The sequence below is a fragment of the Triturus cristatus genome, chromosome 5_2 (genome assembly GCF_964204655.1).
Source record: "Triturus cristatus chromosome 5_2, aTriCri1.1, whole genome shotgun sequence".
NCBI lineage: Eukaryota > Metazoa > Chordata > Amphibia > Caudata > Salamandridae > Triturus > Triturus cristatus.
This window is the reverse complement of record NC_140588.1, coordinates 50,819,189-50,842,605: the sequence shown is the minus strand read 5'-3', so window position 1 is coordinate 50,842,605 and position 23,417 is coordinate 50,819,189. Positions and strand designations below refer to the sequence as shown.

Genomic DNA, 23,417 nt, shown 5'->3' with positions numbered 1-23,417 from the left:
CCGGCGTCGGACGACGCCGGTCCGGTTCCGCGTCCACGTCGAGATGGAGGCCAGGGTCGACGCCAACCGAGGGGGTCGACTGGCATCGAATGCGGTAGTGGTGCAGTCGGAAGCGGAGGCCTGGATCCAAGGGGGGCCTGCGGCGCCGGGGCCGGAGCTGCCGGCAGCGTAGACCTAGGCCCCCAACCGAGTCCACGGGGCCCAAAGGAGCACCGGCGGGGTCGGTCTGCCCAAAGATGGAATGCATCGCCTTGTAGAACTTACGAAGCTGGGCGGGAGTCACTCTGTGTCCCGGAAAGGGAGGGAAACTCGGAGTAGACTCTGCGGAGCCTCGACCGACGAGGAGAAGTCGAAGAGCAACAATGTTTCTTCGACTTCTTCTTATGCTTCTACTTACCCGACCCAGAGTGCGAAGACTTCGAAGATTTGGAACCAGAATAGTGATGGCTCCGCGACCGGTCCCTCAACCTCCCTCTCGACCGGGACCTCGAATGGTGCGGAGCCGACTCTAGGTGCTCAAGCAGCTTTCGGGACCGCTCCTGCAAAGCCTTCGGTGCCATCGACCGGCAGTCGGAGCACGACTTGGGGTCGTGGTCCCGCTCCTGGCAAAAAAGACACACACGGTGCGGATCCGTCACCGACATCATGCAATAACAGGATCCGCAGGCCTTGAAACCGGGCAGCCCTCGTGCACCTTCGGAGTCGAAGACTCGAAAAAGAAGTCGACAAAAGTCGAGAAAAAGTTAGTCATAAGAGGTACTGCTCTTCCCCAATCTGCACTGGCTGGAGCGGAAAAAGAAAGAACTGACGTCAGCGCGTGAGGGCGGTGTCTAATTGGCTGCCGCAACGTCATCCCGGAGACCACGACGCCGATGACAGATGTGGAACCGACCAACGCTACCATCCGACGCGCAGAGATACTGCTGACGAAAAAAAATTCCGGATCCAGTCCGACGCCTGGGGGTAATTCTAAGGTAAGGAATCTGTAAATAACGCGTTTCTTTCAGATATGGAGACTCGGTCAGTGTGGTGCCTACATGCCCTGAAGAACAAGTTACTTACCTTCAGTAACGCTTTTTCTGGTGGATACAGTATCTGCCTGTGGATTCCTCACCTTATGAATATCCCCTGTGCCAGCATTCAGCGGAATTGTTTCCTAGCTCTCCACGCCGACGAGGACGTCGGCTCCGCTCGCGACTCTGCATGACGTTACCGGAGCCATAAGAGAGCCTCATCAGCGTGATGACGTTAGTTCCACCCATTTTTTCCATGCCTCCGAGACGCACAGATGGACCGACAACAGATTCAAAGTATACACAATACACAACATTTGAACAAATGTACATAGTATAAAATCAAAGAGGAAAGCTAAAGAACATAAGCATTTCCTATAAATGTACCAAATAGATATCCTTTAAGGTATACAAAGGTGGACAATGGGGAGGAGGGTGGGTCAGTGAGGAATCCACAGGCAGATACTGTATCCACGAGAAAAAGCGTTACCGAAGGTAAGTAACTTGTTCTTCTGATGGATACATCTTCCTGTGGATTCCTTACCTTATGAATAGATTCCCACAGCAGTCCTGTTCCCGGAGGAGGGTGTCCACCCTTCTATACCAAAAAGTCCTGCAAGATAGAGCGCACAAAGAGGCCCTCCCTCCTCATTTCAGGGTCCACGCAATAATGCTTTGCTTAAGTGTGGAGGGAGGCCCAAGTCGCTGCCTTACAAATTCCAGTACAGGAACACCTCTGGCTAAAGCAGAGGTGGAAGACTTGGCTCTAGTAGAATGAGTTCTAATACCCTCAGGTGGTTCCTGATGCACAAGATGATCCATCTAGATAGAGTTCGCTTGTGCACAGCCTTGCCTTTTGTGCGTCCAACGTAGCCCACAAAGAGCTGATTGTCCATACGCAAGTCCTTTGTCCAGTCCAAATAAAAGCTCACCGCTCTTTTAGGGTCCAGGCGGTGAAGTCTCTCCTCCTCCTTAGAAAGGTGAGGGGGAGGATAAAACACAGGGAGAGTTATGGACTGCCCCAGATGAAAGGGAGTAACTACCTAAGGCAGATAAGCAGCCTTGGTCCTGAGGACCATCCTTTCAGCATGTATGGTAAAAAACGGGGGTTTTGAACTAAGAGCTTGAAGCTCATTCACCCTCCTTGCTGAGGTAATAGCCACCAGAAAGACTGTTTTAAAAGACAAAAGCCTCAAAGGACAGCTATGTAAGGGTTCAAACGGGGAACCCATCAAGAAAGTTAAAACAAGAGTTAGATCCCATTGGGGCATAACAAAGGGAGTAGGCGGAAACCTATTGGTAAGGCCCTTTATAAACCTCAAAACTATAGGAGACTTAAATAAAGATGGCTGATCAGGCAGACACAGAAAAGCTGATAAGGCCGACAAATAGCCCTTAACCGTGGCCACAGCACAACCTTGCTGAGGCAAGGAAAGAGCAAACTGAAGAACATTCGACAAGTGGGCCTTTAAAGGATCAATGGATCTCTCTCCACACCATTTAACAAACTTAGACCATCTATAGGAATAAATCGACTTTGTGGAGTGTCACCTGGAAGATAAGATAACATCCACAATGTCCGGCGGGAGAGAGAAGGAACTCAGGATGCACCGTTCAATCTCCAGGCATAAAGGTGCAGGCTCTGGAGGTCGGGGTGTAGAACCTGCCCCTGCGACTGCAAGAGGAGGTCTGCCCTGAGAGGGAGACGGAGCGGAGGATGCGAAGTAGATCTGTGTACCACACCCTTCTTGGCCAATCTGGGGCGATCAATATGACTTGGGCCCGGTCTTGGCGAATCTTCCTCAGAACCCGAGGAATCAAGGGTATGGGAGGAAACGCGTAAAGGAGTTGTGAGTTCCAATCCAATTGAAACGCGTCCCCCAGCTCTCCCTGCAGCGGAAACTGGAGATTGCAGAACAACGGGCAGTGCGCATTCTATTGGGTGGCAAACAGGTCCAACCGGGGAGATCCCCAAATCCAGAAGATATGATGGACCACCTCCTGATGAAGCCGCCACTCATGATCGGCCGAGTAACGCCAACTGAGACTGTCCGCACGAACATTCAGCACAACGGCTAGGTGATTTGCAAACACACAAATCTGATGGTTCTGAACCCAGGACCAGTGTCGCAGAGCCTCTCGACAGAGATGATACGATCCAACACCTCCCTGTTTGTTGATGTACCACATAGCGGTAGTGTTGTCTGTCAGGACCTGAACCGACTGACCGCGAAGGGAGGGAAGGAAAGCCTTTAGTGCCAAACATATCACCTGCAGTTCCAGAAGGTTGATGTGAAGGAACCTTTCCTCTGGAGACCAAAGACCCTTGACCTTCAGATCCCCCAGATGAGCACCTCACCCTAGAGTGGAGGCATCCGTGATCACTGTGGCCACTGGCGGAGGAAGCTGAAAGGGTTTGCCTTGAGACAGGTTGCCCTGCACACTCCACCAAGTCAGCTCCACTGCAGCATCTCTGGAGATTCTGACTGACTCCCTAAGATCGCCGTTGCGTTGAAACCACTGTCTGCGGAGGCACCACTGGAGCGCCCTCTTGTGCCAGCGCGCATGACTGACCAACAGAATGCAGAAAGCGAACAGACCGAGCAGGCGAAGGACCTTCAGGACGGGAACAACCACTCCATCGTAAAACAAAGGAATCATCTCCTGAATGTCGAGAATTCTTTGTGGAGGAGGAAATGCTCAACACACAGTAGTGTCCAGTACCGTCCCTATGAACAGGTTGCGCTGAGAGGGCACCAGGTGAGATTTGGGCACATTGATTGAAAAACCCAAGTTGAACAACAGTTGAGGTGTTACTCGCAGATGATGAAGCACCATCTCTCGTGACTCCGCTTTGAGAAGATAGTCGTCCAGATAGGGGAAAACAGGAATCCTCGACCTTCTGAGATGAGCTGCCACCACTGCCATCACCTTTGTGAAGACTCGAGGTGCAGTAGTAAGACCAAACGGGAGGACCGCAAACTGGTAGTGCTGCGACCCTAGCGTAAAATGGAGATACTTCCTGTGCGACTTCAGAATGGGGATGTGAAAATACGCATCCTACAAGTCGATCAACACCATCCAGTCCTCTTGCTGCAGTGCCAGAAGAACCTGAGCAAGGGTCAGCCTCCTGAATTTCTCCTGCTTCAGGTAAAAATTCAAGGCCCTGAGGTCCAGAATTGGACGTAATCTGCTGTCCTTTTTAGGGATCAGGAAATACCGGGAGTAGCATCCCTGACTCCTTTCCTGCTCTGGAACAACCTCTATCGCACCTTTTTGTAGTAATGCAAAGACCTCCTTCTGTAGAAGAAGCAAATGGTCCTCTGAACAAAAACCTTGGCAAGGAGGAGGAAATTCCTGAAAGGGAAGGGCGTACCCATTCTCTACAAGGTTTAAAACCCAAAGGTCTGACGTGACTGATTTCCAACACTGTAGAAAGTGAGACAGCCGTGTCCCTACAGGACCCACATGATCCAGGATGGGGGATCTAGGGCTGCTTTACTGCGGTACCAGAGGGAGCGGAGGAGGCAGAAGAGGAGGAGAAGAGATTGCGGGCAGAACCACGTTGGCGACCTTTGACTCTTCCTCTATAACACTTATAGAGTGGATTCTGCTGCTGCTGAGGTTGACGGAAACTGCAAAAGGGAGATCTTCCAAAGCCACAATACTTTTTGTAGCCAGAACCCCTTGTCTGGGTTTGCAATCCCAAGGATTTCGCCGTGGCTCTGCTATCCTTAAACCTTTGCAATGCCGAATCAGCCTTTTCCCCGAAGAGTTTAGATACGTTAAAGGGCAAATCAAAAAGAGTGGCATGGATATCAGGGGAATATCCAGAGGATCGAAGCCAAGCTTGCCTTCTTGTAGCTATGGAGGAGCCCATAACTCTGGCCACTGAATCAGCCATATCCAGGCCTGATTGAATAACCTGTGTAGCTGCAGCCCTAGCATCCAACAAAACCTCCATAAAGTTTCCCCTCTCCTCATCAGGTAACTTGGGAGCCAACTGTTTTGCCGAGTCCATCAAGGCATGTATATAACGGCCCAACAGACAGGTAGCATTGGTCGATTTTAGTGCCACGCTAGACGAAGAAAAGACCTTTTTAGCCGACTGCTCCATTTTCTTGGAGTCCCTGTCAGCCTGAGGAAAAGCACCCGAAGATTGTTTGGAGCAAGATGCCTGCACCACCAAACTTTCTGGAGATGGATGAGAAGAGAGAAATAGTGGATCCCCTGGTGCAGTCCTATATCTTCTAGCCACAGCCTTGGAAACAGCAGGCGAAGAGAGTGGTTTACGCCAAACCTTGAGGATAGGCTCCAATAAGGCTTCATTAAAGGGTTACAGAGGCTCAACTGTAGAAGAAGGGGAATGCAAGACCTCTGTTAGCAAATTTGGCCTATACTCAGCAGTAGGTAACTGTAAATCCAAAAGCTCCGCAGCTTTTCTTATAACCATATGGTAAGGAGCTACCTCTTGAGGAAAAGCCCTTGTTGAAGATAGTTCACACTCGGAGAAGGTGTCCAATCCACTTGCCTCCTAAATTCCCTTGAATTCATCTAGAGGCTCTTCCAATTCACCCTCTTCTACTTCCTCTCTGCGATACTGCTCCTCTTCCAACAGCCTCTGTGCCTCTCTCCTTGAACAACTCCGCGGAAGCGGCATCGGTGGCGTCGTACGCAGTGCTGACTGCTCCGGAGCCGGCGTCGAAGGAGGCTCCGAAGGAGGCATGAGATCCGTACGAGGCCGTGAGGAAGACACACCAGACGGCGCCGGGGAGTCCATCAACTGCGTCGAGACCCTCGGAGCCGGAAACTGCCATGACGGCGCCATCGGCATGAAAGGCATGAAAGGTGCCTGGGCATAGTGCTGGGGCACGCCCAAGTTGAAAGCCAGCGGACCGACGGGACAAGAAGGTGCTCCGGATGGGAAAGCTGCCCTTGCTAAAACACCGTACATTGCATTAAAAAAAATGTGACGGATCCGAACCTGGACTTCGGAACTGTGGATACGGATTTGAGCCAGTATCCAAACGGGGAGTATCCAACGTCGAAACAATCGGATCCACTGCCGAATCCACCGGTTAATTTGCAGGCACAGGAAAAGAAGATGGATCATCCTGCACCGGCTCGGCATCGGAAGCCGCTGAATCCCTCGGCGCCGGAGACTGCGCGGGAGCACCTTTAGGCAAAGGAGACCTCTCCGGAGTCACATGAGGTGAAGGTGAGGGCAAAGGAGATACAAAGTCTTTACGGCGACGTAGAGGAGCAGGCGAAGGCGACCTCGAAGCCTTACCCTCCGTCGAACGGCGCTGAGATCCAAGTCATCTTTTTTTCTTATGTTTTCTCGACTTCGATGTATGGGAAGTCGACGACTTCGACTTATCTCTCTTACGCCCTGTTCCTTCCTTCTTCACCTTGGCCAGAAACAACTTGGCCTCCCGTTCTTTAAGCGACTTCGGATTTATTTTCCTGCAACAGTAACAGTCCTCCACGCCGTGATCAGACGACAAGCACCATAAGCAATCTTCATGGGGGTCAGTGATGGACATGTGACCCCCACACTCCCTACAGGGATCCCTCGAAGACGACATCGCAAAAGCAACAGTTAAAGTTGAAGGAACAACAAAGTAACTCGACAAAATATGGAGAGTGGTAGAAAACAGTTACGAGTCGACGGCGCGGAAAAAAGGGAACTGACGAAATCACGCCGACGAGGCTCTCTTATGGCTCTGGTGACGTCATGCGGAGTCGCGAGCGGAGCTGAAGTCCTCGTCAGCGAGGAGAGCTAGGAAAATGCCGGCCCTGCAACCTATTGTTGCTGTTCCACCACTGCAGGGAGCGATGGATGCTGGCACATATCTAAATCTTTCCAGTGAACCTATGCATGTGACCATTGTGCAGCTAGGCACTACACCAACAGACATATGTAATCTGGCATGGGTAACTATTGCAAACAGGAGGCAATCATGCCTAGGAAGCACATGACCCTCCTGACTGTTATCTGGCTGAAAAAGAACAGTAATGACTGGAAAGCTTGAAACCGTGCTTGGCCGGGATTAAGCTTATAAAGTGACTGATTTGAGGACTTCCCTTAAGAAGGGCTGGACCTGAAGAACAAGTTACTTACCATCGGTAACGCCTTATATGGTACAAACTCTATCTAACCAAAACAAAGTAAGTTGGCAGGGTATGCCCAGACGTGGGTCCCTTGCTCACTTTGCCACTGGATTCAAGATAGCCTGGCTGATGAGGGTTATGAACCTGAAACCGGTCCCAGGATGCTTGTTTCCGGTCCAGGGAAGACATGGCTTGGCAGTTCGGGCTGGACTGTTCCCATGAGGCACAGGGTCAGACTGATTTGCATATGGCCATGTCTGAACTGGGATGGCGGAGGGAGGTAAAGAATGATGATGGATTAAACCCAGATCAGTTAACTGGGGGTGAGTGCTTGCAATGTTCAACACTTCGTCCATCATCCCCTTTGGATTTACAAACTCTATCTAGCCACTGATTCCTTACCTTTTGAATATCCCTAGGTGTCAGACGGGAGCCAGATTTGGGAGCAGTACCCCTGCCTGTTAGTAGGTGGAATCGTTTGGCTCCACGTCAGCATCGTCCGTGCCGAAAGTGACTCGTGCAGTACTGTAAGAGGGGTGGGCGGATGTATAGACGAGGATGCGGCTGTTTATTCTCAATGATGATTTATTGGAGAGCCCAATTGTAAAAAAAACTTATTAAAATGTGTTTTTTAAGAGCTACACTTGTAAACAGGGTATGGTGTTGTCGTTCCTGACTCTCTTTAAGTCACCCATCGCCTCACCCTAGGTCATGTAAAAATAAATCACTAGACATAGGAGTTGGTCTTTTTAGCCACCCTGAAGCGTTTCCTAATATCTAGGGATTACTGCACATCTCCTTGTCCTGTCTTTTATAGAAAAGAAAGCCAGTTTCTTTCTCCGAGGGTCGTAGTGAGACCTCCGACCCTCGGTCTATGTCCACTCTCTCCCTGCAGCTCTGCTGTGCCGTCTCTTGCCTTCAGACCCCGAACTCCTCCTTGGGAGGTTTGAGGCTGCTGTCTGCTCCTGCGCCTGCTGCCAGCTCCAACTGGGACCAGACTGCCTGCAACCACTTTAACCTTTCTCAGCCGTTTTTTTTCTTAATTTTCCCTGTTGTGCCACTGTTATTGTGCTCATCTGTGCCTTGCTCTAATTCCACCACTGTTTTTATTTTTATTTTCTCATGCCTGCCTGTTCCTTTCCCCGCTGCTGCCCCTGCACCACCCCCCCCTGGAATTCCCCCGCTCCCACTTCCAAGCCTCTCCTCCCTCCCACCTCCCCTACTTAATGGCAGCCGCTGCTCGGTCGCGCCGCTGGCCTGCTGAAGGTTTGTCAAAGGTAAGCCTGTCTGCGACCGTCTGCGACCCAACCGCAGCCAGCGACAGGAACCCTGGACCTCCCCCACAACCCATCGCTACGACACCACCACCCTCCTCGCACTTAACCCTGGAAGACTTATAGAATGCCAACAGGCCTCGCCGAACACGACCCACGGCCCGTTCTCCTGCCTCCACTGCTGCCAGACCCTCACCACCACCCCGGCCTCCAACACCACCGACACCCTAAAATGCATCTCAACGTACGCTCCATACACAAACACGCCATGGAAAACTGGAACCTACTCTACTCTCTTTCGCCCGACATCGCCTTCTTCACAGAGACCTGGACCAACGCATCCTCCGCCCCCGACATCAGCACCTCCATCCCAGATGGATACAAGATCCAGAGGAAAGACCGCCCCAACCACCCAGGAGGGGGCCTTGCCATCGCCCACAAGAGCACCCTCCGCCTCACCACCTCCAGCGAAATCTTCTCCTCCGCCGAACACCTGTACTTCCAGATCCAGACCACCTCTAAAGCCACACTCTGCGGAACCCTCATCTACAGACCCCCCCGGCCCCCGAACACCCTTCGCCACCACCATCACTGACTTCATCGCACCCCACGCCATCACCTCAACAAACTACATACTCATTGGAGACCTGAACTTCCACCTTGACAACCCCAGCAACCCCAACTCCACTATCCTTCGTGACAACCTCTCCAGCATCGGACTTAAACAACTTGTCAACACATCACCCACAGAGCAGGACACACCCTCAACCCCATCTTCGCTGCAGTAAACAGCATCCAATTCAGCCACACAACACAGCCGCCATGGACCAACCACCACTGCGTACACTTCGCCATCAACAAGGTCAAGGCACCCAAACCAGCTCCACGCCCACCACAAAAGAACTGGAGCAAGGTTACCTACGAGCAACTTAACTCCACCCTCACCCGAGACCTCCACACCTGGAACTCCGACTGACCACGCCCCAGGAAAGCCGCCTGGTTCACCACCACTCTCCAAGAAGCCAGACGTACCTGCAGACGCCTGGAGAAGAACTGGAGAAACACCAAGACAACCGAAAACCACACCACCTACAAGGACGCCATGACGGACTACCACAACCATCAGAGCCACCAAGAGGAACTTCATCCAGAACAAAATCCAGGCCAACTCCACCAACTCCAAGGAACTTTTCAGTGTCATTCAAGAATTCACCAACCCACGCAGCAAAGCCACAGACATCACCCCATCCCAAGACCTCTGCAACAAGCTTAGAACCTATTTCCACCTCAAGATCAAAAACCTCTACGACAACTTCATCGACCATCCTCCAGGTGCCACAGACGGACCCCCGCCCCCTAAAAACACCAGCCAGCCCACCATCTCCAACTGGACACCGATCACAGCCGAAGACACTGCCTCGACCATGAAAAGCATCCACTCGGGGGCCACCACTGACCCCTGCACCCCTCACATCTCCCACAGAGCCGCAGCTGCCATCGCACCCGAACTACAATGCACCATCAACACCACCTTCAAAACAGGCACCTTCCCAGACGACTGGAAGCGCGCAAAAGTCAGACCTCTGCTCAAGAAGCCCACAGCTGACCGCACCGACCTCAAGAACTATCGACCCATCTCGCTCCTCCCCTTCGCAGCCAAAGTTGCAGTGAAAACAGTCAACAGGAAACTGACACGATTCATTGAAGAGAACGCCATCTACGACCCGTCCCAATCTGGATTCCGAAGCAACCACAGCACAGAGACCACCCTACTTGCCGCCACAGATGACATCCACACCCTCCTGGACCAAGGCCACTCCGCAGCCCTCATCCTATTCGACCTATCAGCGGCCTTCGACACCGTCTCCCACCGCACACTAGTCGCCAGACTACACGACGCAGGCATACAAGGAACAGCTCTGGACTGGATCCGATCATTCCTCACCGGAAGAAGCCAAAGGATCAGACTCCCACCCTTCCTCTCCGACCCCACGAAAATCACCTGCGGAGTCCCACAGGGTTCTTCCCTGAGCCACACCCTCTTCAACATCTACATGGCCCCCCTTGCAGCCATCGTCCGACAACACGGCCTCAACATCGTATCCTACGTCCACGACTCCCAGCTCATTCTCTCCCTCACCAAAGACCCCACCACTGCCAAACTCAACTTCCAGAAAGGAATGCAAGACGTCGCAGTCTGGATGACCAACAGCTGCCTGAAGCTCAACGCCAAGAAGATAGAAGTCCTCGTCCTCGGTACCACCCTTTCTGCATGGGACAGCACCTGGTGGCCGACCACCCTCGGAAACCCACCTACCTCCTCAGACCATGCGAAGAACCTCGGCATCGCACTCGACTCATCACTCACCATGAACCGACAGGTCAACGCCGTCACCTCCAGCTGCTTCAACACCCTCCGCATCCTCAGCAAGACTCTCAAGTGGACCCCCCCTGAGTCAAGGAAGACAGTCACCCACGCACTCATCACAGCAGACTGGACTATGGTAACGCACTCTATGCCAGCATCAACAAGTCCCTACTCCGCAAACTCCAGACAATACAGAACACCGCCGCCAAACTCGTCCTCGGCATCCCCCGACACGAACACATCAGTCAACACCTACGAAGTCTCCACTGGCTCTCCGTGGAGAAAATAGTCACTTTCAAAATCCTCACTCACGCCTACAAATGCCTACACAACAATGGACCCAAAAACCTCAACTAAAGAATCAACTTCCACGTACCCAAAAGAAACCTCCGATCTTCCAACCTCGCACTGGCCGAAACCCAGCGCATCCACAGAGCCAGAGAAGGCGGAAGTTCCGTCTCTCACATTGCAGCCAAGACCTGGAACGAACTATCGGCAGACATCAGACGTGCCCCCTCCCTGAACACCTTCAGGAAGACCCTCAGGACCTGGCTCTTCGGCTAAACATATCTGCGGACCCTCCCCCTCAGCGCCTCGAGACCCTCACGGGTGAGTAGATTGCTTACAATTCCCTGATTGATTGAGTTTGTGGAAATATTGTGAAGAAACAAAATAAAGAACTCAAACATTGCAAATGAGGGAGCATATATCTTTTAGATGTGTTTTGCTCTCCTTTCTTCTTCTGCAATAAAATCAGGGGTTGGTCTGCTATTTTGGCACAGACATTCTAAACATAGGCCTTTTGTTTATTGTGCAGAATGAAAGAAAGGAAAGTGAAATAAAGGGAGGCTCAGTGAAAAGATCTTTGTGATATGTGGCTCCGTGAAGTCTTACTGTGTTACACTCGCAGTGCCCATCCCGTGAAATGCCCTCCCTCTTCCCCGCAAAGCCCATACAATCCCTGCTTATCCGGACTCACTCACTACGTCACAACTCTCCTGAGTTGCGGCGGGCCTATCAGTGTCCTCCAGGGATGACCAGCAGTCTTCGGTCCACTCCTCCACGTCGGCTTCCGTTACACCTGAACCGGTTCACAGAGTAGGAAGGATGGGAGGGTCGGTAAGGAATCTGGGACTAGGATGAGTCTCTACCAGATAAGGCATTACCAAAGATAAGTAACTTGTTTATCTGATAGAGACTTCTAGCTGCAGATTCCTTACCATTGGATAGATACCCAAGCAACACATTTCCAGAGGTGGATAATGCAAACCTGATTAAACAAAAAAGAACAGAAGGACCTAATGGGCAAAGTGCCTATCATGAAAGACCTGATTGTCCAGGAAGTCATGTTTTGTGAACATGTGCAGTGATGCCCATGTTGCTGCCTGGCAGATATCCGGGACCAAAACTCAAGAGTTAATGCAGTGGATGCAGCTTTAGCTCTGGTGGAATGAGCATGCAAACCCCCAGGAGAGGAACGCCGCGCTATAACACAGTAGTTAAAGCCTTGACTCTTGTAGAGTGAGCACGCAAGCCAACAGTGGACTGCTTCTTGGCCAATGAATAGCAGATCTTAATGCATAGGAGGATCCACTGCAAGATGGTCCACTTCTGAACAGCTTCCCCTCTTAGGCTTTGACATTACGGATGAAGAGTTGATCATCCACCGGAACTCTTTTGTGCGGGAAGGGTAGAATGACAAAGCTTTTGATGCATCTAGATGATGGAGTCATTCCCCTTTGGAGGGATGAGGCGGAGCAAAGAAGGTAAGCAGGGTAATGCTCTGGCCTATGTGGAAGGGAGTGACAACCTTCGGAAGGAAGAAGGCACATGTCTGGAAAACTAGCTTGTCCGGGTTGAAGGTGGTATAAGGAGGGTGCCGAGTGCCTGCAATTCACTGACACTCTTGGCCGATGTTATGGCCACTAAGAATGCGGTTTTATTGTCAAGAGCTCAAGAGGTCAATTGTGTAGAGGCTCGAATGGTGCACACAAGTGAAAGGGGGGACAGGTTAAGGTCCTACTGAGGATTGATGAATGGAGAAGGGGGAGATATACGCGGAGGCCTATAAGGAGCCTAGCCCCAACAGGTGACTTAAAGAGAGAAGGTTGGTCCAGCAACGCCAAAAGACGCAGATATGGCAGAGTGGTAACCATTAACTGTACCCAGAGCAGAGCCCTTCTGGGCCAAAGATAAAGCAAACAAGAGAACCTGGGATTAAGGAACAGAAATGGGGTTAATGTTGTGGGAATCGCACCATGACACAAACTTATCCCACAGGCATGCATATACCGATTTGGTGAAGGGATACCTAGCTGCCAGTATAACATCACAGGCTTCTGGAGGAAGGTCGAAAGCTGTCAACAGTCGGCGCTCAATCTCCATGCATGCAGGTGAAGGGAGCGCAGGTGCAGAACCCAGCCTTGTTGCTGCCACAAAAGATCCTCCGAATGAGGCAGCCTGACTGGAGAACCGATGGGCATGCTCAACAGCTAGGGATAACAGACTCTCTGTGCTCAAACCGGAGATTCAAGAATGATTTAGGCCCAGTCATTCTGATCCTCTTGAAAACTCCGGGCAGGAGTGATATTGGTAGAAAGGCGTATAGGAAACCGGAGCTCCACTCAAGATGAAAAGCGTCTCCGAGAGAGAGTTGCCTTGGAAACTCCAGTGTGCAGAACTGCTGACATTGAGTGTTCTCGACGGTGGCAAGCAGATCTAACCAAGGCTCTTCTCACTGCTAAAAGGACAACTTACTTCCCTTACATATATACTTCCGGGTAATCTAGGAACCGCGGAATGGCGTGGCAAGCGTACTCGCTGTCTCTGTAATCTGTACTCGGCAACGGATGTTCTACTCATTCATCGCTAGTTATATTCCCAAGAGTGCTCTACCTTATAAGCTATCAGTACTCGGTATCTGGAGCTTTATGTATATATGGTTGGGACTTTACTTTCAAGAAAAGTAACCTATCAGGACCCAACGATCCAATTGAATATACAGCTATTCTTTTCATTTGACGTTTGTCACCGGGACAAGAGATCAGAAGGTTCTACTTACAATTCATCAGCCGGGACAGGAGTACAATCGATGGAGAGATATTCAGTCCAGCTAGTTTGCCCGAAGCCCTGAAGAAGTCGTGGGGTACTTCCCCAGAAAAAACACGTGTTGGCTGTGCAACAGTTCAAAATTAAAGGAGAAATTATAATCACCACCACTCTGTTCTAATGATATTGAATTGATATATGTTTTCTTGATTTTTACAGACAACTATATACTATCTGGAAAGAAGTATTGGAATTTAGTAACGTGTGCACGGGCTTGCTGAAATTATTTGGTTGACCTTGGTCTTTATCTATGAGGGCTTAGGGGCTCTCCCTCACCTGTTGCACCGTCTTACACACTATCCGCACACTATTTTGGCGCCATTTCCTACCACATTGAGGTAATCCCCAATCTTTTGTGTCCTCATCTGTTTTTTCATGCAATGGTGCCTGGGATTGTGTCAGCTTCAAAAGCCACCACACGTGTGGGGAACACCAAAAACAATTGCCAGAGTGGGAATTAACCTGCTTCTTTATCACTTTCAAGAGGAAAGTGTGAACACCAACATTCTGCCGGATCTTGTCAATCTAAAAACCTCACAGAGAAGCTGCTCTGATTATTTATCAAACTTCTTCAGACCCCAACTTTTCATGAGCAGCCAATATGCACTATCATTAAAAACACCATAGTCTTTTATGGGCATTATTTAAGAGCTAGTTCCTTTGAGAATGTACTATTTAGTAATGTATGTTATATATGAAAACATAAAATAAAAAGTTGCAAAATTAAAAGGAGCAGATGTGTTATTCATAAATTTTGAATACAGAATTACTGAAAATCTCCTGATACAGTTTTTCAGGATTGGGAGAGTTCTAATAATCCGCTCATCCAGAATGAACCTATAATTGAAACCAGTCCCTGAAATCAAAATGCTCTTGCCTGTGGACAGTTAATATGTTGTTCTCACTTGCCAACAATTTGGTGACTTTATACAAATTTAAAACACAAAACTATGAATAATTCTAACGGAACAACCTATTAACAGAACCGAAGTGTCCTTTTAGTTGATTTGCAGAAAATGTGATGTACCTGTACCTAGAAACATGAATTCTTCGAAGTGCTAGGGAAAACAATATGATAGAAGAATATTCTGCATAAAGTGCTCATTCTGTATTTCTTTTTTAGCTAAAGAAAGAGTTTGTTTCCTGGGATTTTGTGGGATACAGGAAAAGCAAGTGCTTACCTCTATATTTGTTATCACCATTTCTCTAAAAACGGATGCAATGGTGCAATCTTCTGTCTGACATTTGACTCGAAAGTTACCATATTCCATTACATCTGGTGGATCTGGCCAGTACTGGTGGCACTTTGTCTGCAAAATAAACCACCATTTTAGACGTGTAAAATACTTAATCATAAAATTAGACAATAAAACAGACACTGTGCTATAAATTGTTAGGATAATGTATAGTGGATATGGTCCCTTCAGTATATAAAAAATGCACGTTATCTGTTTCACAAATATGTTCTCCAGTTCTGGAAGGTCACTGACCCACAATTCTTGGGTTTGCTCTCTGTTCTGAGCCCTAACCCATTGCTTATTCCTTGCTCTATCAATATATCTCCTGGTTCAACTGTTGTCCTTTACTACATCCAGTACTCCCTACTGCACCATAAAAAAAGTCTCATGGTCTGCTCCAGCTCCGACACCTAATGAGCAGCAGCTTTATATCAACTACTCCATCTTGTGTCACCTACAAAATACATTGCTACAGCAGCCCGAGCCTTAACTGGATCTTCCAGTCACTGTACCTACAGACTACACATAGTCAGCCACTCACCTTGATAGATTCTGACTCATTTTAGACATCCCTACCATAGCACAACCCTAGGGTCCACCTGGGTATCCTTCACATAGGGTCCTAAGGGTCAGCAATAAGGCACTGCTATTTACATTTGCTCGGCCTTACAACTGATGTCTTCAATAATTGCATTCCGATGATGCAGGAAGCCTGCTTTTTATGTAGAGGGCTAATGTAGGGGAACACCATGCAAAAAAATTGAGACCACCCTTATTGGTTTACAAGGCTTACTTTAGTAATCCTATATGTTCTATTTATGGTAGTGTGGGCGAGCAGCTTAGGCTTATCAGAGGGGAGTGTTAAGCATGTGTTGCACACACAGAGTCAATAAATGGTGCACACACTCGGGAAAAAAATCGAAGACCAATTTAAAAAAATAGCACAGATTTTTATATAACTTTAGACATCAAGATCATCGGAATCAGGTAAGTACTTTCGGACTTAGGATTCTTACAAAAAACCAGTAAAATGCAAAAAAAATTGTTATCCAATGGAAGAAAAAACATAGTCTGCATATATATAGTTCTGAAGGTGCCATTAGGACTTTAAGGTGCTTGGGGGGGTCAAATTTCAAAAAACCACCGGCAGTTTGGGTTTACCTGACCTGGTGTGTCTGGGTGCAGAGGTGCTGGTCGCAATGGTAGCCTTGAGTACTACATCGGTTAGTCCAAAGTACCTGTAACATAAAGGCTGCAAGTGGAGACTTGGAGGGGAGGCTATGCTTGTGAGGGTCTCTGGAGCAAGGGTGCGCAGTTGATTTTCGTGAACCCGGGCTGTGGGGCTTGGGTGCAGAGGTGTTTGGCCGACTGACCACTTGAGTTGGAGGCTCTCACAGTTCTCTGGCTTGACCTGCAAAGGGGAAGAAAACAGACAGCAGAGACACTTTCGGTGTGAGCCTAGTCGGTCCTGATGTTCCTCAGTGGGAAGGTCGGTTTTGGCAGCAATGGTGTCCGGAATGGACCCTCAAAAAGCCTTGCTTGCTGCATGTGCTCTTGTACCCAGGATATTAGTGCAGAGAGGCTCCTGGAGGGTCTAGTGTCTCAAACCTCACTAGGGAGACGGGGCTGACCAATTGGAACCACAGTGACCTACTCCTGGCACGATGCTCCCTCTGTGGCCCTAAAGCCAGTAAAATGAAGGACCGGAAAAGTGCAGTCGGTGCCTGCAGATGCAGGAGGATAGGGAGATGGCTCATCCAGTCCAAGGGCGATGCTAAGTGGTTGTTGCAGCGCTGGACAGTCCTCCAAGGGTTTAGGGAGGATGTTCAGCTTCTGGATGAGTCGGTCCCACAACTTTCGAGGTTACCAGCAGCCAGGCAGGATTTGCCACCAATTCCAGAGCAAGGTCCTCTGTTCTTGCGATGTGAGCTCTTGTTTGTCCTTATTCTGTTCCCAGGTAGACTATCTGATGCTCTGGTGTTGGGGGATCCCTAAATACTGAATTTAGGGGCATTTTGAGAAGTGTAGGGAAGTAGCCAATGGGCTACCTATCCCTGGGGTGTCTACACCCACTATGTGACCACTTCCTGCAAGGAGTGAGCATAATCTTGACCCAGAGTTACTAGTTTCATCAAAACCAAGATGGTGAAACCCTTCTTCAACTGTCCACTTCAGGTGGTTCACCATAGGGTGTGCCTTTCCTGTAAGTGTGACACGCCTTCTCACCATCTAATTTCCCGCCTGCTCTGGTGTCAAATGGACTTCAGGGCAGAGAGTGGCGTTCCCCACATCTGGACGGAAGTCATGGTTGCATATCGAAGGTGATAAGAGGCTTTGAAGCCTCTGGCCTTCAGATGCTAATCTGTTAGCCATCCTGCTGGAGGAGGTGTGATCAGCGCTTGCCAGACGGGCATTATTCGTTGCCTTAGAGAGCACAGGCTCTAACCTGCAGGGGGTCAGATACTCATCTGTGGTGGCTGGCCAGAAGACACTAGTCAACCTGCACACTCTGTGAGTAGTAGGCTTTCACAGGGCACCTCTAAGTTGCCCTATGGGTGCATGTCATATTAAATCCGATGCTGGCATCAGTGCGTATTCAATAAGACAAGATGTTTGATATCAAACTTCAGTATTTTCAGTGAAGTCATTATGTAGCTGGGTAACTCGCAATGACAAGTGCCCAGTACATACCTTAAGATGGCTTCCTGATCACTTGCGCTGCTTAGCAATGGAACTAGGCATTACAGGAACACATCTACTCATGCAAAGGTGCCCTCATATGTAATATAATGCACCCTGCCATAGGGCTCTAAGGTCTGCTGTAGGGGTGACTTACCTTTAATATATGCAGTGTACAGGGGCATGGCACACAGTGAGTGAGTGTGCCATGTCGTGCTTTCAGAATGGTGTGTACCATTTCACAGATCCTGCAATGGCAGTCTGCATGCAGATTGTGTGTGGGTCCCTTAGGGTGCCTTATATATGCTGCAGACCTTTGGGACCCTTTTAAGTACCTATGCCCTGGGTACCAGGGGTACTATTTACTAGGGGGTTACAGGGGTGCTAAGGTCTGCCATTTGGATTACAAGTGAACATTTGTCTTGTTTTTAGGGACCGAGCACTGGCACTTGGTTAGCACTACCAAACATCAGTTCCAATAAGCAAAAAGGGGGGGTGACCATGTCAAAAAGTGGTACTTTTCTACAGATGAGAGCAAGTCAAGCTAGTTTTCTAATTTAGCAGCAATCCAAGCAATCGTTGATATCCCTAAAATTAGAACACGTATGCCATAAACCAGAAAGTGGATACATCACCAACGCAACTCCTGCATGGCCAGAGTAATCAAGGCAAGGTATCTGGACATTTTTGGAAAACCAGTTTCATGCAAAGAAAACACTAGGGCTGAATGGCGTTTCTCAATGGCCTGAACAACTAGTGTAAGAACACACTTCGTAATAGTACTGACAAGTTAAGGACTGAGTACAACCACTGATCTTATCCGGAAAAAGAGGTGCACTTTTTCTTGTTGCATCACATTTAGAATAAGAGTCCAGAAAGTATAATACAATATTCAAATAAAATCATAATATTAAGCAGCTAAGCTAAAAACTATAATGTCCAAGAGCTGTGCCAAATCATTCCTAATAAAGTAAAGCATGTCTTCCCATGATTTAGCCCACATAACTTTAATTTATTACTAAAATTATTAAAAATCCAACCGATAATTAGCTTTAACTAACACAACACTGTTTCCATTATTTATTGTCAAAGTCTGAAAAGTTACTGTTACTAAGCAACAAGCCCACTAGAGTATGTGTATCCTTTAAAAGAAAGCAACAATGCCTTAGCAGCTGGACTAAGCGGGCAAAAGAGACAGGAATCCATTACAAAAATATTGTTTATTACCGTATTTAGTTCTTCAGTAGCAGGCTGCATCTCTGGCTTCAGTCACTTACCATTGGACCACAGAGTGCATTCTATTCTCAGTCCTCCATATACAATTAATACTGTGTTTAAATGTGAATCGCACGCAAGGTCAATATTGTCTCTGTGAGAAGACACAATACAACCCTGCCCACATAAATCAAATACAGCTACAGCTTTTTTCTTTTTGATAAATATGTTTTAGATCAGCTATGATTAAAAAAAAAAAATCAGAATATCACTGATAAATGTTTTAAGGGTCTCAATTTCTTAATGGTGAGTCTTCTCACCTTTTATAATTTGTACATATGTATGCTCCAGCAATTGATGATAAACACAGTTGTATGTTACTTTCGCAACTTTCCACGCCAGATACGCGGAGCCACTAAGTACATTTACCACTGGTGTGGAAAACTAGGGCCCTGAAAGGGAAAAACCCTGTCCCTAGAATCTGTTCACAGAGTGGGAAGGATGGGTGGGTCGGAAAGGAATCTGCGGCTAGATAGAGTCTCTACCAAATAAGGCATTACCAAAGGTAAGTCATTTGTCTATCTGATATAGACTTCTAGGTGCAGATTCCTTACCTACCTTAGAATAAATACCCAAGCAATACCTCCCCAGAGGTGGGTCTGCGGACCAATTTCACACGAGGAAGTCCTGCAGGACTGAACGAGTAAAATACCCATCTCTACGTACCTGACTGTCCAGACAGTAATGTTTGGTGAACGTGTGCAATGAAGCACATGTTGCTGCCTGGCAGATATCCACAACCGAAACTCTGAGTTAATGCAGTGGTTGCAGCTTTAGCGCTGGTGGAATGAGCATGCAAACCCCCAGGGGGTTGCTTCTTGACCAAGGAGTACCAGATTTTGATGCAGAGCATGATCCATCAGGATATGGTCTGCTTCTGCACAGCCTGTCCTTTCCTTGCTCCAAAATACCCCGCAAAGAGTTGGCCATCCACCTGAACTGCTTTCATGCGGTCAAGATACAACAACAATGCTTTTTTTGATCCAGTTGGAGCGTAAAAAGTATGCAGAGTGACGGTTTGGCCAACATGAAATATAGTGACCACTTTCTGAAGAAAGGAAGCTCTTGTACAAAGTACCAGTTTGTCTGGGTAGATGTTAAGATAAGGAGGCTTGACCACATTCCCTGAAGCCCCCCCGACCACTGCCTGCGTTAGAACACACGCTAACGGTAAACTCAGATCGCAAATTTTTGACACGCATATACACTATCACTCAGAAAGAATCCCCACTTATAGTCCCCGCATCCCGCACAGCGTGGGAGACAGACATGGGGGAGGCAATCACAGATGAGCAGTGGAAGTTCTGTGGTGGACAGATAGAGCAGCTATCCCCAAATTATAGCCTACGACTAATACACTTTAAATACATACACCGTTTGTATCATACTCCTACATACCTGCTTCCAGTACCACATGGTGGTGGTGTTGTCCATTAACATCTGCACTAGTTTTTCCTAAATGGAGGGTAGTAAGGCTTTCAATGCCAATCGGATCACTCGGAGCTCCAACTAGTCTCTGGTGGAATCATGACTCCACATCTACCTGAGGCCTCTGATTGCCACCTCTCCCAGATAGCCACCTCATCCCAGGAGTGACGCATCTGTCACTACTGTAAGATATGGATGGAGAAGGAAGAGGTGTCTGCCACTGACCCATTTGCGGTTCGTAAGCCACCACCAAGTTACCTCTGAGATCTGGACCATTTCGGAGATACTGCCCTGATTTTTGTTTAAATATTTTAATTGAGTTCATGTTTTATTACAAACAAAAAGAGTGGAAACATCTGTAGGCTTAATTGCACTCTATACATGCCATATCACTAGTGAATCAAGTGCATTGGACACATTGGCAATTCAGCATCAAGAGGTAGCTCAGCTTTCAAATATGGTTAATTACTTGCAATTATTACACTTAAACATGACCTTGTGACTGCAGCTTATTCGTGGTGTGGGCCATTTCTTCATGCTGAACTCATGTTCGATACACATTAGTACGTGTTGTACTGGAGTTGTACTTTTCCTTGCGGTAATATAAAACATTGCTGCGTTCCCAAAGTTTGCAGCTAACTGCATCTAGTGTGTTCTCCGAAATTGCAAATTGCATCATTACCCATTGTTAACAACTTTTGTAGTTTACACAAGGTCCGACTGAAAGCTTTGGATATGCGTCTGCAGTGGTAGGCCGAGTTGCTTCTTGTGTAGCACATGTCGTGCAGGCCCTTTGTGTGTGTGTCGGGTATAGCTCGTACCAAAACTGTGGTGGAGGACTAATAACGAAACTGTGACAAAATAACACCTAACGGGCATGGAGTCTGGACTGTGGGGGGATGGCACTTAGAAACCCGAGGGGCGGTAATATTGGTGCTGGCTTTTGTGTTGCAGACATTGGGGGACAGTATTGGCTACACTGGGGGCATGTATATGGTTGCGCTTGCATGGTAGATCATTGCCTTTTGTCTGACCACTATGCCTGTGAGCACTTCACTATGCCGGGCGCTCCAGGGATGCATCCTCTGGTGGGTGTGGGTAGGTTACGTGTTCTCTTGTGCATAGAACAATGTGGTTAGAATTGTGTCCCAACTGGTAGCAATGGGATCTTCCGGATCCCAAGTGTGTCCTCACGTTTGAGTGCGATACTTTCTGCTTTGGCCCAGTTGAGCATGGAGAGTCTCCATGCTATAAAGTGTGGTGGGTTGGAATCTTTCCATCTCTTTGTAATTACCCTCATCGCTAATGTCATTCCCAGGTCTAATAATCTAGACGTATCCTTGCTATTGCAGCTTCTGCGGTAAAGGTGCAGAAGGTATATGTGCCATTCGAAGGGGAGAGTGCAGCCTGTGCTCTGTGTTAGCGCATCTGCCACTGCTGACCAGTATTCTGTCAGTGTGGGGCACCCCCACAGCTTGTGTATTAAAACTGCATCTAGATGCATGCATCTGGGGCACTTAGTGTCTTGGCGCCTGAAATTGAATATGCTACTTACCAGTATGCATCGGTTCTTGGCATGTAGGGCTGCTGACATTCATATCTGTGCATAGATCGCCGCCTAGTGTTGGGTCCGGATGTTTGCACGTTGTTGTCCTGGAAGAGTCTTCGAGGTATCCTGGGATAGGTGACTCCTCCCCTGGACTACAGTGCGCATGGGCATCCTCTCCATCCTCAGATTGTTTTTCGCCATTGTGGCAGTGATGGAGTAGATACAGAAAGTGATGACCATGCTTACAGTAATTCTGAGAGCTGCAGCTGCTACAGGCGCCGGGGAGGAGGGAGGGCGATATGAATGTCAGCAGCCCTACATGCCAAGAACAGATGCATACTGGTAAGTAGCATATTCAGTTTGAGGCATGTGGGCTGCTGAATTCATATCTGTGCATAGAATGTATAGCAGTGCCCTCTATTAGCGGCGGCTACCAGTGCCAGCTGCAGCGGTCTGAAAAAGGGTTTTGAGAACAGCCTGTCCTACAGCTGCCTGCTGTTTTGATTGCACATCTACACAATAGTGTTTGGTAAATGTGTGTGTAGTGGACCAGGTGGCTGCTCTACATATATCATGCAGGGGAATATTTCCTAGAAAAGCCATGGAGGCCCCTAACTTACGTGTTGAGTGGGCTCGTGGGGGAATAGTTAATGTGCGTTTTGCCTTTTGATAACAAATTTGAATACACTTAACTATCCATCTAGCTATCCCTGCTTTGGAGATGGCGTTACCTTTGTGGTGTGGGGCAAAGGCAACAAACAGTTGTTTTGTCTTCCTAAAGGGTTTAGTCCTGTCGATGTAGTACATGAGGGCCCTCCTTACATCTAGTGTATGGAGTGCTCTTTCCGCGACAGTTTGTGGGTTTTGGAAGAAAACGGGCAGTTCAATAGTTTGATTCATGTGGAACTGCGATATTACCTTGGGCATGAATTTGGGGTTGGTACGTAGTACGACCCTGTTGGCGTGAACCTGTATAAATGGCTCTTGAACGGTTAGTGCCTGGAGTTCACTAACTCTCCTCAAAGAAGTGATCGCTACTAGGAAAGCTACTTTCCAGGTAAGGAATTGAATCTCGCATGAGTGTAGAGGTTCAAAGGGTGGACCCATCAGGCGTGTGAGGACCAAGTTGAGGTTCCACATCGGAGCCGGTGGGTGGCTTGGTGGAATGACTCGTTTGAGTCCTTCCAAGAATGCTTTGATGGCAGGCACTCTGAATAGAGAGAGGTGCTGCCTGGTTTGTAGATAGGCTGATATTGCGGTCAAATGGACACGTATAGAGGTGTACGCCAGATTGCATCGGTATAGGTGTAAGAGGTAACAAATGATGTTTTGGATGGATGCGTCCAGCGGGTTAATGTCATTATTACTGCA

At 48.4% G+C, this 23,417-nt stretch overlaps 1 protein-coding gene across 9 annotated transcripts in view; it reads right to left on the bottom strand.

Annotated features, from left to right (window-relative positions):
• PTPN3 (protein tyrosine phosphatase non-receptor type 3) overlaps positions 1-23,417 on the bottom strand; it is a 1,752,022-nt gene that overhangs the window by 170,497 nt on the left and 1,558,108 nt on the right. For all 9 annotated transcript variants that reach the window (XM_085606835.1, XM_085606836.1, XM_085606837.1 and 6 more), the window contains one exon: positions 15,059-15,187. In XM_085606835.1, the coding sequence (XP_085462961.1) occupies positions 15,059-15,187 (129 nt within the window). The remainder of the gene's footprint in view (positions 1-15,058; positions 15,188-23,417) is intronic.